Below are 17,724 nucleotides of genomic sequence, written 5' to 3'. Positions count from 1 at the left end.
AACGTGCCTGAAACCTACGTTTTTTTCAGTGAATTTCAAAGGTTTTTTAAATGCTAATTTCTAACTGTGCCTACAGAGATAGGACATGTGAAGAAAGAAGAAAAACGCACAGAAAGAAAAAAAAGAAATGCAGAAAGAAGCAACAGAAGTCCTCAAAGACGAAGAAAAGTGCAGGAAGAAGGATAACGTGCAGAAAGAACAAACAGAAGAGCAGAAAGAAGCCTTGTTGCAAAATCATTCTGTACCCTCAACGGATACTGGTGGTAACTGAGTCTGACTAACCAGTCCTAGAGCCAGTGCTATGTTAAAAGATACTCAGAATACAGTGAAAACACCTACATTCACTAGGGAACACTATGCGTTGGGGTCCCCCTGTGATCAGCATGACCTCCTCTGTAAGCCCCTAGTATATAATAGGGCACGGGATTAAAACTACCTCTTAAAACCTGCCACAGGGCGTGTTTGCACACGTCACCTCAAGCCCCGTCCCCTCACTTCCCCACTGTGTAAACACGCCCTTTGGCCGTTTTAAGTTGGGAGATTAAGTCCCCTTGAATCCCGAGGGTCCCTAGGGTCCAATTAGACCACTAGGTACCTCCAGTAAGCGCCACAGAGCTGCGTTGCAGAGAGATGTAAAAAGGGGCACGGCCTAGACCACCTCTCTGCAATGCAGCGGAGTGGTGCTTACTAGAAGCACCTGGTGGGCTAGTTGTCCCCCAGGGTCCCTCAGGATTGAAGGGGAATTACTTCCCCACCTTAAAACACGCCACAGGGCTTGTTTGCACATGTTAACTCAGGCCCCGTCCCCTCCCTTCACCACTGTGTAAACACGTCCTGACGCCGTTTTTAGTTGGGAGATTAAGTTGATTTGAATCCTGAGTGTCCCTAGGGTCCGACTAGCCCACTAGGTACCTCCAGTATGCGCCACAGAGCTGCGTTGCAGAGAGGTGTAAGAAGTGGCACGGCCTGGACCACCTCTCTGCAACGCAGCTCAGTGGCGCTTACTAGAAGCACCTGGTGGGCTAGTTAGCCCCCAGGGGCCCTCAGGATTGAAGGGGAATTATTTCCCCAACTTAAAACGCGCCATAGGGCGTGTTTGCACACGTCAACTCAGGCCCCGTCCCTTTCCTTCCCCACTGTGTAAACATGCCCTGTGGCCGTTTTTTAAGTTGGGAGATTAAGTCCCCTTGAATCCTAAGGATCCCTAGGGGCAAAATAGCCCACTAGGTACGTCCAGTAAGCGCCATTGCAGAGAGGTGTAAAAAGGGGCACAGCCTGCACCACCTCTCTGCAACGCAGAGCAGTGGCACTTACTGGAAGCACCTGGTGGGCTAGTTGGCCCCCAGGGTCCCTCAGGATTGAAAGGGAATTATTTCCCCAACTTAAAACACGCCACAGGGCGTGTTTGCACACGTCACCTCAGGCCCCATCCCCTCCCTTCACCACTGTGTAAACGCGCCCTGTGGCCGTTCTAAGTTGAGAGATTAAGTCCCCTTGAATCCTAAGGGTCCCTGGGGTCAAACTAGCCCACTAGGTACCTCCAGTAAGCACCACAGAGCTGCGTTCCATAGAGGTGTAAAAAGGGGCGTGGCCTCAGAACACCTGTCTGCAACGCAGCTCCCTGGCGCACACTGGAGATACCTGTTGGGCTAGTTGGCCCTCAGGGACCCTCAGTATTAAAGGGAAATTAATTCCCCAACTTACAACTGGCCAGGGGGCGCGTTTGCAGAGTGCTGCAAGGAGGGGGCGTGGCCTCAGCGTGCCTGTGCTATCTCGCGCTCTCCAATGAATGTCATTGCGCACAATGTATTGCATATTATATTTCACTCCCCGGTTCATCTTGTATCACACTTTTTGGTGCATAGTTTATACCATATACTACATCTAGTTTTCATTTTCAACCGTGCTCTCAGGACTATGTTCTATATAACACTGCGTCCACCTACCCTTTTCACGGACATTACATTTTGCGATGGGGGTGGAGGGTCAGGGGGTGTTTCTGCCAAGTGAGCCCGGAGTCACTGTCACAAACGTCCTCTTCTTCCTGAATAAAAGTGAGATTATGCTGCATACTTGTTCATATTTTAAGTAGTTCGCACAGACACACATTTTAAAAACAATAAAGTTCCTAATACCCACCTTCTCTGAACAGTTAGCTTGCTGCCCCATCCACCTCCTCCCTAACCTCTGTTGTCTGAATCCATGGACTAGCCTCCTCCCTCCTGCCATGCATGGTCTGATGTGCTGCCACTGCCCTCCATTTAGCATGATCTACCAGTCCACTCCTCCTGCCCTCCATTGCCCAATTCTATGGCCTATCCTTGACCTCCTGCTTAGCCTCTGCGCTTAGCTTGCTGCCCCTATTCTCCTTCCCCCTGCCCTCCGATGTCTTTGTGCATGCCCCTGCTCCATCCTTTTTGCTCACTATGTTCCATGGACCTGCCACTCCTATCTACTCTGAGTGTTCTGATGAGCTGCCACTCCCCTCCTACCTGCCTAGCATTGTCAGGTGACTGTAACCTGTCCCTGCCACCTCCACCCTGCCTGTCCACATGCCATGCCCCTATCCCTTTCCTCCTGTCCTCCATAGTCCATTTTACTGCCACACCCTTCTGCTCTCTCTGGTCTGTTGTGCTGCAACTGCTCCTCCTGCCTGCCCCGCGCGGTCTGTTGTGAGGCCTCTTCCCCTGAACTCTCTTGTCTGTGCCCAGGTCCTGACCCTCCCTTCTATCCTCCATGGTCCTTTGTGCATGCCTCTGCACCCTCATTCTTGCCCATCATAGCCATTTTGCTGCCACTAACCCTCCCGCTTGCCATGCATGGTCTTCTGTGCTGCCATGGCCCCTCCCACCTTCCCTGTGTGGTCAGCTAGCTGCCCCTGACCCCCTCCCACCTTCCCTCCATGGTCTGTGTGTATGCCATCATAGTCTCACTGTTGCTCTCCATGGTGTGTCTTGTTTCTAGTGCCCATCCTGCCTGACCTCCATGGTCATCTTGCTGCTCCTGCCCTGCCCACTTGCCCCCAGCCCTCTGTTTCCATGTGCAGACCCTTATTCCCTCCCTCCTGGCTTGTCTGTTCCATTGTAATGCCCCTGATCCGTCCCTCCTGCCTTTTATGGTCTGTTATGCTGCAGCTTTCTCTCCTGTCTGTCCATTATGGTCAGCTAGCTACCATTGTCTCTTTCCCCTCTGTTCTCTGTTGTCCATGTGCATGGTCCTGTCCCCTCCCTATTGCTTTCTATGGATTGTTGAGCTGCATTCCCGTCCTGCATGCCCTTTGTGGTGTATTGTGCTGCTGCAAACCCTGATGCCTGCCCTGTAGGGTCAGTTTGGTGCACCTCTCCATGTCCCTCCTGTCCTCGGTTATCCGAGTCCATGTCCCTACCCCAATTCCTCCTGCCTACCATGATCCAATGTACCATACTTGCGAACATTTTGAACTGGGTAAGAGGGAGATTTTGAAAAAAAACTGGGGTACTGATTTTCCCCTTTGAGTTGCATTGACAAAGAGGAGATTGTAGACAGGAGACAGATCAAATGAAGCCCATTTGAGCTTAAAAACATTGGACGTTTCCTGGCTGAAACGGGTCTGTTGGCATGTATGGTTGTACTGCCACTGCCTCTTCCTTCTGCCCACAATGGTCTATTATATTGCCACAGCCTCTCTTGCCAGTCCTGTATTGTTGGTTTGTTGCCTTTGCCCCCCGTTCCACTGCCCTCCATAGTCTGTTGTGCTGCCACTGCCCTTCCTGCCTGCCCAGTGTGATCAAATTGTTGCCTCTGCACTCTCCTACCTGCCTTCAATTTTCAGAGTCCGGCCCCTGGCCCCTGGCCCCTGCCTCTCAACAGTATCCCAATGAACAACTAGATTGCTAACATCCTATATTTATTACAAAAGTGTGGAATGCCTGACGTCATCTTGATGTAATCACAACTGTAATACCTAGAGCATTTCCTTTAGAAATTACATATATGAGAGGGTCTTATTTGCATCAAAATTATGGTTAGTCCTCTAAAAAACTAAAATGAGGACATATTTTCTTAGTTTTCAAATAGCGACAAAGAGCTTTTAAATTATTTGTAATCTTTGTTTTTTTATCCAGTTGACCACTTGAATAAATGTTTCACTTAGGGGCGAGGATGTGGTGTTACTTCCAGAGCTGCAAACTTTGCAACTGGGGAACCAGGTTGGAGTTTCTGCTTCAGCTCAACCTTCTGTAATTCTGGTCAAATCACTTAATCTCTCCATATCTACAACCAAAATGAATTTGATTGTGTGTGATGTAACCAATGCTCATGTAAAGCACTCCAATACCTGACAAGTCTGCACTATATAAAACTGCAAATACACAAAAAATAAGTGTTTACACACTTCTGTCATTGGGCTACATGTGGGCTACATCTGGGTGATATTTGGGCTGCATTTGGGCTCCTTTGTCTCTGGTGGCCATCTTGGGAGATTTGTTATGAAGTTTCCTAATTTCCTCATTTACTGCAGTCTCCTCAGTAGGAAATACTTTCAATTTTTTACTTTGGTTCTATCAAGAAGGCATTGAGATGTATCACACATTTTCCATAAATTCTGAATGTTAGCACTCTAGTTGCTCATTAGATCACTGTAGTAAAGCTACTGCTCACCAGGGAAGTCTGCTGCTGGTATTCAAAGTGCATGTTTCAGTCTGCATGTCAGAATTTTTTAATGAAATAGAAGAGGATTTGACAAGTCACTCAAAATGTGCCCTAATTTTTCTTTCTGCAGCACTAATCATACTTTCTATGGCAAAATGAACCCCCTCATTTTGTTCTTTTTTAAATTAAATGTTTTAAGAGTTACCACTTTATTCCAATCAAGATGGCTTCAGGTGTGCCATACGTTTATCATAAGTAGGACTGTTAGCGCTCTAGTTGTTCTTTGGAACACTGTGGGAAGCTGTAGTAGAACTAAAAGGAATCGACGGACAGTCTCTGCCCTTGTTGGATGTACATGTTTTACTGAGAATGTCAGACTTCATTCTCACATGACTGAGAAAGATAATGTGAATTTACAGAAAATATGCTCTCCATTTAGCTTGTAGATCACCTTCCAAACCTCTGTGGGAAAAGCATGAGAAAATAGGTATCTCTCAAACATGATTAATGATATCCCAGCAGAAGGCTTTTTCACATGGTAAAATCATCTTAGAACACACCACAATTCCTAAAATGAGTATGGTACCATCAACAAACGATTTATAATGTAACTAAAGTCTTAAAACCTTCTATTAACTGCAATGCTTTTTAATGAGGTACTATCATGTATATTGGTCCCAAGATAGCTGCCAACACTTCTTGGAAGAAGTGCTGACAGCCAATCAGATCTCATGATGAGATGTGTGGTTAGGCTCCGCTTAGATATATCTATGATTTTACTTTTCATTTTCTCAGGAACTACTGAACGGATTTACACCATTTAACCAAAAGGCACGACTCTGAACCAAGGGTTACCTCTTTGCCAAATTTGGTGTAATTCCGTTCAGCAGTTCGGGCTGTAGCTGTGATTAAAGGTTCCTATGGAAAATTGCATGGGGAAAACCCGTTTGGGACCCCCCTTTTTTTCTCGGCCCCCACTTGACGAATTACCCCGAGACTTTCAGGATAGGAGCGGACTGGAGCACCCCAGCAGTTTTGAAAATTTTGCGAAGATTTGTCAACCGGCGCTAAAGTTATTCCAAATAGAATGTTGCATATTTCCTATGGATAAAAGGTCCTAACTATAACTACCTACTGGTGACTGCCAGTAGGTAATATATATATATATATATATATATATATATATATATATTCACACAACCTTCTTAAAGTGAAGTTATAGTTGCAAAAAGTCACGTAAATAGGCTGGTACTGTTGGCATCAATAACCATAACCCTAATTTCTGCCATGAATTCCATGACTAACTCACCCTTGCCTCCCAAATAGACTGCTGAACATCTTGCAGATGACCGAAGCCAAAGCATATTACATCGATGACATCACTGGTGATATTACATTTTGCTTTACCAGTCACATTGTCAATGATATGACTATCTGATACAGTATTGCTTCTTTGTCTAGATATGTGTTTCTGTTTAAAGATGTGTTCTCAACTCCTCTTTCTTATTTGTATATAAATATTGTGAGGTTATGAACCGTCCATTTGGAGGACGAATTTCTGAGTTTTCTAAACGTTTGTTAAAGTGTTATGAGTAGAAGATACCATAAGTTACCCTTGAAGTTTTTTCGTGGGAATATTTGTGACTTTTTGAAGATATGTTCATTCCTATTTTATACAGACAATCTGCACCTGCCTTGTGTGTGTGCAGCGGGGTTTGCACTGACCAGGTCCTGCATTGTACTTCAGTCCATTCTCACTCTGCACTGCTACCATGTACAGCATGAGGGTGCAGTATTGTGTTCTCCCAACCTGCCATGGGTCCTATTTCCAGCTTGTCTAATTCTCCCCTAGTGGAGGATGGGATGCAGGGCTTGGCCTTTGCCCCCCCCCTCCCCACTCCTGGGGCAGGCTGAGCAGCAATCTGTCTGGGCTGGCTGTGGTTCCCAGTCCAGCTGTGCCTGCCAGGGATTCAGTCCTCTTGACATACCACTCAAGGGCATTACTGGGGTAAGAACACAGACCACAGCATGGCGGCTGGCACATCGAGGAGTGGATGGAGGCGGCACTTGTATACAGCACCACTTTGGTGTGGTAGAGACTAAGTCCATGGATCCAGCAGAACCAGAAGGTGCCAGGATCGAGCGGGTAGTGGAGCGTGGGATGACTGATGGCTCCATCCAGAGATCAGTCGGCCTCTTTCTTTGTGCTCCTCAACCATACCCTGGTTCCAAGAGCTCAGTCTCTGTAAGCCATTGCCTCTTAATTTCTCCCAAACAGCTTGGATCGTAAAGACCATACATTCTAAAGTTACTGACTAACTAAAACTTGACTTTGGAACCTGCATGACTCCTTTTTGTAGCATAATTATCTCAAAAACTGCCGAGCAGATTTGTCAGGCGCCTTATAGACACTAGTAAGTCAAGTGCAAGTTTAATTCCAAGTTTGGAGCATTTATGAGCAGGCCTTTTTTTCACAGCTATGACCAAGCTTTCCAATTGACTTATAATGAAAAAGATAACTCTTGTTTGCCCCCCGTCCCCACATAACTCCGACCCAGACCCACTCCCATTCACCACCTCCTTGATTTTGAACAAAACTTGACATGCAAAAACTGACTCAAACGTTATGAGCAAATTGGAAATAAATACTTTTTTTCCCATTTCAAACTGAGTCGCTACTGCAAATGCCAGGCAATTTTTGTTTTTCCTTTTAAAAAATTGTTCAGAAAAAATATGGATTACTCATTAAAAGCCCATTTTTTACTTAGACTGAAGAATTATATTTATTTGTATAAAAGATATTTATAGTTTGCAAAATACACAGATAAAAGCATCAACATTCGAAACAACTAGTTCACAACAACGAACACTTAAATATGTAAAAAAAAGCAGGCAGTACAGTGATCTATTTGAGAAAATGTTTAACATGGGGATGAGGAGCACATCAAATAAAATGTGGAACCACTAAACACTGAATTGAACAAAATCTGAAACATTTTTCAAAGCCTGATAAAGTTTAAGGGTGAGCTTCAAATACAGACATGGATGACAGAAATAGCGCACAGTGTAAACGGTTGGTGGATGGTTTTGATCTTGTAGGAACAGCTCCAATCTTTACTAAGAAAATTTTTATAGTGGCAGTAAAATTTGAAACCAATGTTTATGAGTACAATTGTATGGTATCTGGAGTACAGTTCATGTAGGATTTAGAGGGAATGCGCTTTTAAATGAATAAATCACTAAATGGCACAATACACTGTTATTATTCTCATATTTACATTACACAAACTCAAAGCTCGAGGCCAAAGGAGGAAAGGGAATTTTCACAGAAACACATAACTACTGAGGTTGATTTAGTAAAGCCCCAAGACCACCATCCCACAGTGCTTGTTCTGTTTTTTTGGTTTGTTTTATGATTGTCACAAAGTTAGCACTATTTTGCAAAATGTGTGGGTAATCCAGCTGACTTAAAAAAAAAAATGTAAGACTAAAATCCTATCTTTGGCAACATTTTCCTGCAGAAACCCCTTTTAGTATACATAACCCCATCAAGGGGTAATGGTGACATCCTAAATATCGAAGCCTAAAACTGAGTCGTCGTAAGTGTCAACAGAACTTCGAGATGGCACTATAGAGCCTATTACACATGGTACCCATTATGTAGTTCTGTATGTTTATTTTAGGTTAGTTGGCTTGGAAAGGCCGTTTTATTCAAAGTGAGGGTTAACTGTGGACACTGATTGGAATTGCAATGTTTATTTTTGTTAAGCTTTTACAGATAAATGTTGATACATGAATGGGCTGGTCCGAGGTAAGTGGATTTACATGATTCTGTGGCTGGAGCAGATGACAAATGTTTTTTCTAATTTTGCCACATATTTTCCAGATTTTGCCACAAATTATCTTTATAGCTTATTTTGATCAAAATAATCCTATCAGAGAATGTGCAACATAATTTGCATTTGGCTGCATAATTGAAAGAACAATTCCACATAATTTGGTCCTCTATGCAGAATAATCCTTATAGCTTAATGGGAACTACAGAAGCTTAGTTTAACAAATGAGACCACTATATATATATATATATATATATATATATATATAATTTGAGTCACTGGTTGGCACCAGCACTCATTCATGGGGAAAAGGATTTATTTGCCATCACCTGACCTTGACATGGAACAAGGTAGAGAAAGGCAGACAAAGGGTCAAGAAGGAAGAGAAGAAAGCTTGGATGAAGAAAAACGTGCAAGTGTGAGATAGTGTCAGGAAGTGGAAGCTGGTGGAAAAGAGGCATGAGGTGGAATCAAAAGTAGGGAGTCCTGGTGCTCAGCAGCCTCGGAATTAAGTAGCGCCAGTACTGAACTGCTATGAAATACCTTGGGTCACTGCGCCTAATTTTTTTAACCAGTTTGAGATTGTTGGATGGTGGGAGACAACTACAAAGTACCACACTTCGAAGTGAATTTTGGTTAAAGTGCTTGACCACGTGAAACTCTCTTGTGACATCGGACGGCCTGAGATCTTAAAATCTGCCAGTGTGATGGGCTTGAAGCGGCTTCTACCCTATAAAGAAAGGTTCTCCTCTTTTTCTCACTATATTCATCATGTCTGGAAAGTAAGTTCCATTTTTGCAGATCAAATGAATGAATGGATGATTGCTGTTGGCTATTAGTAGGGTGAGCTTTTCAGTATATTGGCACTCAAAATGTTTTCTATGTTCTGTGGTCAAACAACTTGGTGCTTCCGTAATTTTGAGCAATGGATGATGCAGAAGAGAAGGCGAGAGAGCGAAATGGATGGGAGACTGCACTTTACACGTTGTAAAGCACTTTATATGTACACAATGAAAGAACATTACTATTAATGGTAGTATTATCTGCTTAGCAACGCCAAGGCTGGCACCAATTAGCCTGTCGCTGCCCAATTGTGGTACCAAGATGCAGTCAAAATTAACCACCTTGGCGCCTGTCTGAACCTTACATCAAGTTTTAAGGCTGAACTATTTTAGCTGGTTTAAAGTCTCGGTTTCATGGTGACTCCGTGTGATCTTGGGCATGTGCCTTCATTTCCCATGCCTCTTTCTCTCAACTGAATTTTGGGTATTTGTGCTGCGACTGCTTCGTAAGTCCTCAATCCCTAGCCAAATCTCTTCTTGAAGCTGGAATGTGTTATAATAACGTGTGCATCTCACATGCACATTCTTTGTGTGTATAACCAATATCTTTCCTGCCTTCTCCCCCCGTCCTTTCTTCATTAGAACCTGTGAATTGAGACTCCCCATCACGCCTTCAAAATGGGGCGTTGCCTGGTTTCTCCAAATTCTCAACAGGGAACACCTTTCCTGTCGACTGATGCTGCATAGTGTTTAAAAACTCAGGGGCGATATTCACAAGTAAGTGGCGGAGAGAGGCGTTAGCCTTCTTGGCTTAACGCCTTTCTCCACCACTTCGGAAAAGCAAGGCTGCACCATATTCACAAGGACATGGTGCAGCCTTGCTTTTACCCCTGCGATTGCGCTAAGTTTCACAACTTATCGCCAATGCAGGCACCCTTGCACCAGAGTGCAAGGGTGTCTGCAAGCAGGGAGGTTTGTTTATGTACAGGAAGGTGTACCTTCCTGCACATAACCAAACCGAAAATGCCAGTTTGTAACTTACATGTGTGCTGCTTCATGCAGCACACACACATGTAAGTTACAAAATGGTATTTGTTTTTTAAAAGGTTTGTTTATGCACAGGAAGGGACACCTTCCTGTACATAAACAAACCATGGCATTTTGCATTTTCCATGTGTGCTGCCTTGTGCAGCCCACATGGAAAATGCAAAAACGAGGAGAAATAAAGCATTTCTCCTTGTATCACCAACTTAAGACCAGGGTTTTCCTGGTCTGAAGTTTGGCGTTGGATCCTATTTACGGTGCCCTTCTGAATAGGGGACAGCGTAAATATCCATGGGTGTTGCGGTGGAACACCCACCACAACACCCACTGCACACCCCTTTCACGCTAAACACAGCGTGAAAGGGGGCCTATTCACAAGGCAGCGTTAAGCCTTGTAAATAAGGCGAGGCCCCTATCGCCACCACAACGTCACTCAAAGTGACGTTGTGGTGGCGATAGGGGCTTGTGATTATGCCCCTCAGTTTTTTACGTGTTCTATCAGCAGAACGGGTCAGTCACTTCTCGATGGGGATCAGTGTGCACTGACTTATAGGTAGGACCACTGGAAATATGTGGCAGGAGAGTACCAAATTATGCGGCATAAAAGTTCAATTATACAGCCTAGTGCGACACACATTGTTGCAGCATTATTTCACTATTTGGACATTTTTACACAGTTTACCAATGTCTGGGCAGCAGTTTTACCTTATTACTAACGATGTAACAACTAAATACAGATAGCAGCAACTGAAAGTTGACTTGCCACTGTGAAGCAAATGGTCTGACAATGCAGTAATGTGTTCCAATGTTATTAGTAACTTGTGACCTGTTAATGTTAGAAACATTTTACCCAATTTGGTGATGGATTATGTGACAAGTGCGGCAAATCTATAATTATGCGGAAACTATTGCAGCATCAGAATTACATCATTCCAGTGGCCCCGTCTATGGGGAATGGGAAGTTTTCATAACTTGGGGCCTTTGAGTGGGTGAGGAGGAGTCATGCAGTGTGTTGCATGTGACTAACTTTGCTTCAGTCCTACCGGCTTTTTTGACACTCCACCCTTTTGAGCCAACCTCTCATTTTTCCAAACGCAGGCCACCCATACTTGAACTGGAAGAGGATTAAAGGAGTGGTCTGATGGGCGGAAGCCCCCCCCTCTTCCCAGGCGTTCAACTTTGATTTGGTTTATATAAATTCCCCCACTCACCCATGCAGAGGCCGGAGCTCCATAAAGAACCCCACATGTCTTCTGGTTCCCCTGATTAGCTTCAGCTCAGAAAGCCGAGGCCTCGGACAATTAAACCTTTATACAAAAAACATTTAAAATGTTTTTTTTTTCTAGTCCTCTGTTACCAGCATTTCAGAGTTCTCGTTGTGCGAGCTAACCATTGTCGATAAAGTGCAATCTGTCTATTTTTAAAAGGTATAAATGTTCTCGTGCGTGCCAAGCTGGGAGTAAAAGTTATTTTCTTCTTTACCACATGTTCTCTTTTTCATTATTTTTCCTTGTTCTTCCCATTCTCATATCCAAATGTAAAGTTCCCGGGTATATAATTCACTTGTGTCTCTCCCGGAGTTGCTGTGATATCAACTGATTTTACAATATAACGCATGGAAACTTCATTTCCACAAAAAGAAGTTTGGTGGAAGGCGAAAAGCAAAGCTTTGTTAAGATAGCTCAGTCGGAATGCACATGCTGCTGAGTTCAAACCATCGACATTGCTCTCCACACTGCCAAGACTCATAAAACCAGTACTATAGAGCAACAGAGCTCCTCTTTTGTTGCAGTGCTTTGATAACTCGGTGGTAAGGCACTATGTGAGCCTTAGTTATCAGACGACTGATTGGATTGCCAATCATGCTTAAAGTAAAAACTTTGACAGGCATCTGCCTCTTGGGGATGGTTTTGCTGATGCGAGTCCTTGACCTTTGCATCCGGCACCGTGGTCACCGTGGTTGATGCCAGGCAGTATGTCTTGTTGCTGCCAGTCTGTGAGATGTGCTGCTGGCAGTCCTGACACCTCCCTTGGTCTAGTGGCACACACAGTTGCATGTCCCCTTCCTTGACCTTCTGGCCAGAAGAGGGCAGGTAGTTTGCCAGTGAATTGGAGATGCGCCAGAAGGTGGCCTTCAGGGAGCGCCTGAACTCCTTCCTCATGAGGCAGTAGATGATGGGGTTTAGGCAGCTGTTGCTGTGGGCCAGGCAGGTGGCCAGGGGGAAGATGTAGGTCTGGAAGAAGTAGAAGGTGTCCTCCCATTCAACCACCTCCAGCTTCACCAGCACTCCCCAAAACGTAGCCAGATGATTGAGGAACCAACACACAAAGAACACCAATACTAGGATTTTGATGGAGTTGGCAGTCTTGGTTTGGCGCTGAGGGTTGCTGGTGTTGACGTAGTGCTGCCGAAGGAAACTTAGGAGCAGTAGGTAAGACACTGTAATGATGGTGAGGGGTATGATGAAGCCCACAAGGAGCTTCTGAATATGGTAGAGTGCCAGCCACTCAGTTTTAGGGAATTTCAGAAGACACAGCTTCTCCCCAAACACATCGGAGACCGTGGCAAAGATGGCTGTGGGGACCGTGGCTGCGGCTGCCAGCAGCCAAAGGCCCAAGGAGATCCACTTTGCAGCCCGGGCCGAGAGCCTCGATTTGTGGCTGACCGCAGAGGCCACCGACCAGTACCTGGTGATGCTCATGGCTGTCAGCAGGAAGACGGTGGTGTAGACGTTGAGGACGGTGCATGTCAGGACAACTTTGCACATGGCGCTACCGAAGGGCCAGCTGAAGTCCATGGCCACCTCCACAGCCCAGAAGGGCAGCGTCAGAGCGAACTGGAAGTCAGTCAGTGCTAGGGTGAATACAAAGACATTGATGGTGGAAATGTGCCGACCCGCCCGGGACCGGATCAGCTGCATCACTAAGACATTGCCCGTCAGGGCCACCGCACTCACTAGGCTGTAGACTAAAGTCACAATGATCCGCATGGAGAAGAGGCTGTCGCCGGGGAAGGTGGCGGCATCATCAAAGCTGGTGTCTTTGGAGAAGAAGCCTGAAGCATTGGCGATAGTGGGACCAGAGGAGGGGGACGAGTCATTGGCTTCCATAACTCCCTCGGGTCTGTGCCCAGACAGTAGTGTCTTTCAAAAGTGCAGCCTGCGGCTCCTCGGATGTTCCTAGGGTACTCGCGGCGAGTTTGAGCAGCAGAGCCCAACCGGTTTTCTTCGTCCTAGACGTCTAGAGTATTGTAACACTGCTCAGGAAAAAAGTCTCAACATCGACCCGCCTACAAAGACCACCTCAAAGCGAACAAACGGCATCCTGCCAGGAAGTAACATTTGGGGCGCGGAAGTCAACCATTGTTGTCCTACACAGCGCTGGGTGTGTGGTGCGAATATCCTTCAATCTGTCAAAGCAAGTCACGAGGGAAAACCAAATCAATTTTGGGGACTCCCTGTTGCTCTCGCGGGGTATACTCGAGGCTGGAGATGTTGGTCAGTGTTGACTCTCTCCCAGAAGTGCCGGTGGGTCTCCCTGTGTACCGCCCACAGGCTGCGGTGTCCAGTCCAGGCGCGCGCTCAGCCTCTCCTCAGCGCCCGCGGACAGACTGCTCTCTCTGCTCCTCCACGAGACGTGCGTATATATTCACGGGCACGAGACGTGCGTATGTATTCTCGGGCTGCCTCGGGCGCCGCCCAGCCTCGGCAGCAGGGGCCGGACCTCGATGACGAGCCCGAGAAGTCACGGGGATTCGTCGTGCAGAGCGCGAAAAAACTCTCCGTCACAGATTAGGATCTCACCGGGGGCAACATTTCATAGTGACCAACCGCCAGGGTTTAAGGTAGTCACTCTTTGGGTGAATGCACCTGTTGTAGAGATCCATGCGTTACCCAGGGGTCCTGATTTCAGTGTGTAGGTGCTCTCACAGGGATGGCCAATGTAATTAAGGTGGTGGCTTAGAAACACTGTAAACTAAAAATCTCTGTTTAGCCTTGTGTGCCGCCCGACTTGTATTTGGCTGTTTGTTATTGCATCTAAATATTTGAAACAACAAGTAACATCATACCTACAAGACGTCAGAACTATTGGCCTTGTCAATGGTTGTTAGTTGCATAAGCTAAATAAGCAGCAACTGTGGCTTTGATAGAATATTGAAACATTTCCACTTAAAGCCCTGGTGACACCACCACAATGTTGCTATTCCTGAGTTTCAAAAAGAGAAGAGAAATCCAGAGAGAAAATGACTCTTTAAATGATTTCCCTTCCCCTACAACGCTCACCTGGCATGACGTCATGCTGTAATTTCTCCACTACTGAGAAGTGAGCAGTGTGAGCACGCGCACATCCATGTGACTGCTGTCACTGCAGTCCCGAAAAAAAGTATCCCCTGAACCAGGACACAAAACAGAGCCATAGAGACCCGTTTCGAGGCCCCTTTTAGAAAACTGCCAGTGCTGAGCACCGGCCCACTTAAAGCCCTGGCGTCCGCGCTCCTTACATTTGAAAGCGAGCACAGCGCTTCTCAGCAGGATGCAGCGCTGTAATGTGTATCATTCCCCTGTTGTTCCCCTCTCAATAGCAAACGGCTCCTCCGGGATAGTGCATATACCTCCAATGTTAGACTCCCATTTCTAGCACCACCAGGTTTCCAATTGAACCCCCTTCCCAAACTTTTTGAAGTCTAGTACAAAACCCTATGATCTATTCTGCAAGGCAGTTTAGCGGGATAAGTGCCTGCTCCATAGATAACCAGGAGTGCAACAATTTGAATCGAGGCAGGGCGAACAGGATGTGTTATTCTTCTGAGAGGGTTGTAACGAGCGTTATCTGAATGTACTGCATAATTTATAATATCGATATCATTTTTTTCACAGCACAAAGAAAGGCAAAACTATTTAAATATAATCAGTAGTGCATTATTTTCCCGCCCATGTCTGTATTGATCAGTGATATACAATGATAATTAGAAGCGTCAACCGCGTCGGCATTTTGAAATGCACACTATTCTGTTTGCTCCATTATTATTTTTTTTTATGCGTATACTTTTATTCACGTTCTCAAATCATTGTTTGCATTCTTTGAATAGCAGGAGACGTTTGAATTCAACCGGCAAGGCAATATGCTAGTGAACATGTAGGTCTAGGTGAAAGGAATGAAGTAATTAATAATAATGGTAATGTATACGATGAAACTTGTGTTTAATGTCCATGCCTATGCCCTGGCGTTTTAATTCGTGGTTTGTGTCCATCATCGCTCTGTGTGTTTGTTCACTACCCTACAAAGGCTGTAAATTACGCCCTCCGCTCTATTACTGGGAAAATCAGCAATGCTCTTTGCCTTGTAACGAAGTTAATTCCTGTGACCTATAGGGGTTATCAGCTATGCATTTTGTGCATTAGGTTTTATGAGCTCATTTTCTTGTTTTTTGTTTACTGTGATTAATGCTGCTCGGCCCACGCGCCTCCTACCAGGTTACCGAGTAGGCTTGTAAGGCCATGCCTTTTTAAATGTCACCTTAATATATATCGCCATAAAAGAGTTACAGCGAACAGGTAACAGCATTGTACATTATGATCATAATCTATGCAGTTGCGCATTTCACTAGCAGCTGGGCACCGGCTCATGCTGGCAATTTCAATGCTCTGGGTCTGCAACAACTAGTCCTAGATCCTACACTTTTAGCTGGACACACACTCAACCCTATGTTTACCAATTTACCTTCTCTTGTGGTAGATTCTCCCATTCCTTTAATTTGGTCGGATCTTCTGGCTATCCCTATGTCTTTAGCACTAATTGAAACGGCCAAATTGTATACTAGGCCCTCAACAGTTGTGAGGCGATGGGTAACGTTCCTGCTTTAATTTACAGAAGGATTTGCCTGATTTAAGATGCTTGTTAGAGGATGCTGTTGCTTCGATTGAGTTCGTTTCACGTTTGATTCTTTGCTCCCCATGACCTCTCTTTCTAGGTAGAAAGCTAGTACCCATGCCCATTGGTTTAATGATTCTCTCCTAGCCTTGAAGAAAAACTGCAAGAGCCTGGAACGGAACTGGTGCAAGCAGTATGATCAGCAGGGTGAAGTAAAATTTAAAATAGCCTTGAGAGATTATCATAAGGCTTGTGGAGCAGTTCTTTCCGCCTCTATGACGAGAAAATTGGTAGGTTCCAAAACTCCTTGAGAGATATTTTTCAAATAGTCAAATCTCCTATTGACCGGAGTAATGTGTCCCTGCCTCTTTTTCTCTCTCTCAGGCTAGTTGTGATTAATTGGATAACTTGTTTTAGGTCTTGCGCACACCGAGCATTCTCTGTCTCTTCAAGACATTTTGTTTACTGTTAGTTGGCTTGGAGCTCTCTTATTACTGACCATTGGTGGGCATCAAAGCCACACTCAATTACTTGCTTGCTACTGGTCAGTTCTGTTGTCGGCACTTCCCTCTAGTTGCATGTAACCCTCCCCTAGAGCACGGTCCATGTACTTGTGTCCTTACACTGCTCGCACTTTTGGGACCTGTTTTTTTTAGCCACTTTGTAGAATGCATCGTTCCTAGCTGGCTCTGTCATTTGCTTGTTATTTTAGGCTGTCCAACTTGACTTAGTCTCTCCCGTGAGTTCTCGGTATATGTAAACAATCCTTTAAATCTTGTTCTTATCCTGTCTCATTTGATGTGCATCTAAAGACAGAGGTCAAATGTCAGGCTTTGTATTCCGATGGAACTTGGTGGTTACTTTTCTTTCGCTGACTTCAAAGTGAGAGAATTTATGTGAAAATCCATACTGCTGAGTACCCATGTGAGAGGACAGACTGTAGGATGTTATCTTTTCTAGCACACAACAAAAACTAACTGTTCTGATACTTCACAATGCATCAGAATGAGACCAATAGAAATTAAGCATATTTGTTTGCTTGCAATTCTGATGTGTGATGGAAACAATTATTTTAATACGATCAAAACAAATCAATACACTTGGTGATGACATTTTCCCACATCATCTGTGTGCAGCAAAACTGCAGTCTGCAAATGTAATGGCCATTTTCAATTGGACATGTGTTATCTGTAATGTCAGTGTGCTATCACACCATGCATATTCCGCACTACGCCACTCCACTTCACCCTACTCCTCTCTAGAACGCTCCACACCACTTCACTCTATAACACTCTGCTCCACTGCATGCCCTTCCACCACATGCCATGCCATGCAACTCCACTGTAAGGCACTCTACGACACATCTCACCACTTCACACCTCTCCACTCTACACCCCTCCACTCCATTCTATCCCAATCCACTCCAATCTACTCCAATTTAATCTACCCCAACTTAATCTACCCCATTCCTCTCCAATATACCCCACTCCACTTCACTTGAATGTACCATACTCTAATCCACCCAGACTACTCCACTCCATCGTACCCCACTCTTATCTACA

The 17,724-nt window shown here is 45.1% G+C and overlaps 2 protein-coding genes across 3 annotated transcripts in view; one reads left to right on the top strand and one right to left on the bottom strand.

Annotated features, from left to right (window-relative positions):
• The window catches only part of ANKRD35 (ankyrin repeat domain 35), a 612,001-nt gene that overhangs the window by 231,984 nt on the left and 362,293 nt on the right, over positions 1 to 17,724 (top strand). Inside the window, exon 2 of one of the 2 annotated variants that reach the window (XM_085639310.1) lies at positions 5,956 to 6,014. The exons of the other annotated variant lie outside the window; for it this stretch is intronic. Within the exon in view, the coding sequence (XP_085495436.1) occupies positions 6,003 to 6,014 (12 nt within the window). The 5' untranslated portion in view covers positions 5,956 to 6,002. The remainder of the gene's footprint in view (positions 1 to 5,955; positions 6,015 to 17,724) is intronic. 2 annotated transcript variants of the gene reach the window in all.
• Positions 10,771 to 13,909, bottom strand: RXFP4 (relaxin family peptide/INSL5 receptor 4). The gene has a single exon (XM_085640045.1). It carries the CDS (start codon positions 13,399 to 13,401, stop codon positions 12,121 to 12,123), a length of 1,281 nt encoding a protein of 426 aa, XP_085496171.1. The 5' UTR covers positions 13,402 to 13,909; the 3' UTR covers positions 10,771 to 12,120.

The sequence above is a fragment of the Triturus cristatus genome, chromosome 12 (assembly GCF_964204655.1).
Source record: "Triturus cristatus chromosome 12, aTriCri1.1, whole genome shotgun sequence".
Classification (NCBI taxonomy): domain Eukaryota; kingdom Metazoa; phylum Chordata; class Amphibia; order Caudata; family Salamandridae; genus Triturus; species Triturus cristatus.
This window is presented reverse-complemented; position numbering and strand designations above follow the sequence as displayed.

Excerpts from the sequence above, each read along its gene's own strand:
- RXFP4 (XM_085640045.1), bottom strand. The coding sequence starts at position 13,401 with ATGGAAGCCAATGACTCGTCCCCCTCCTCTGGTCCCACTATCGCCAAT.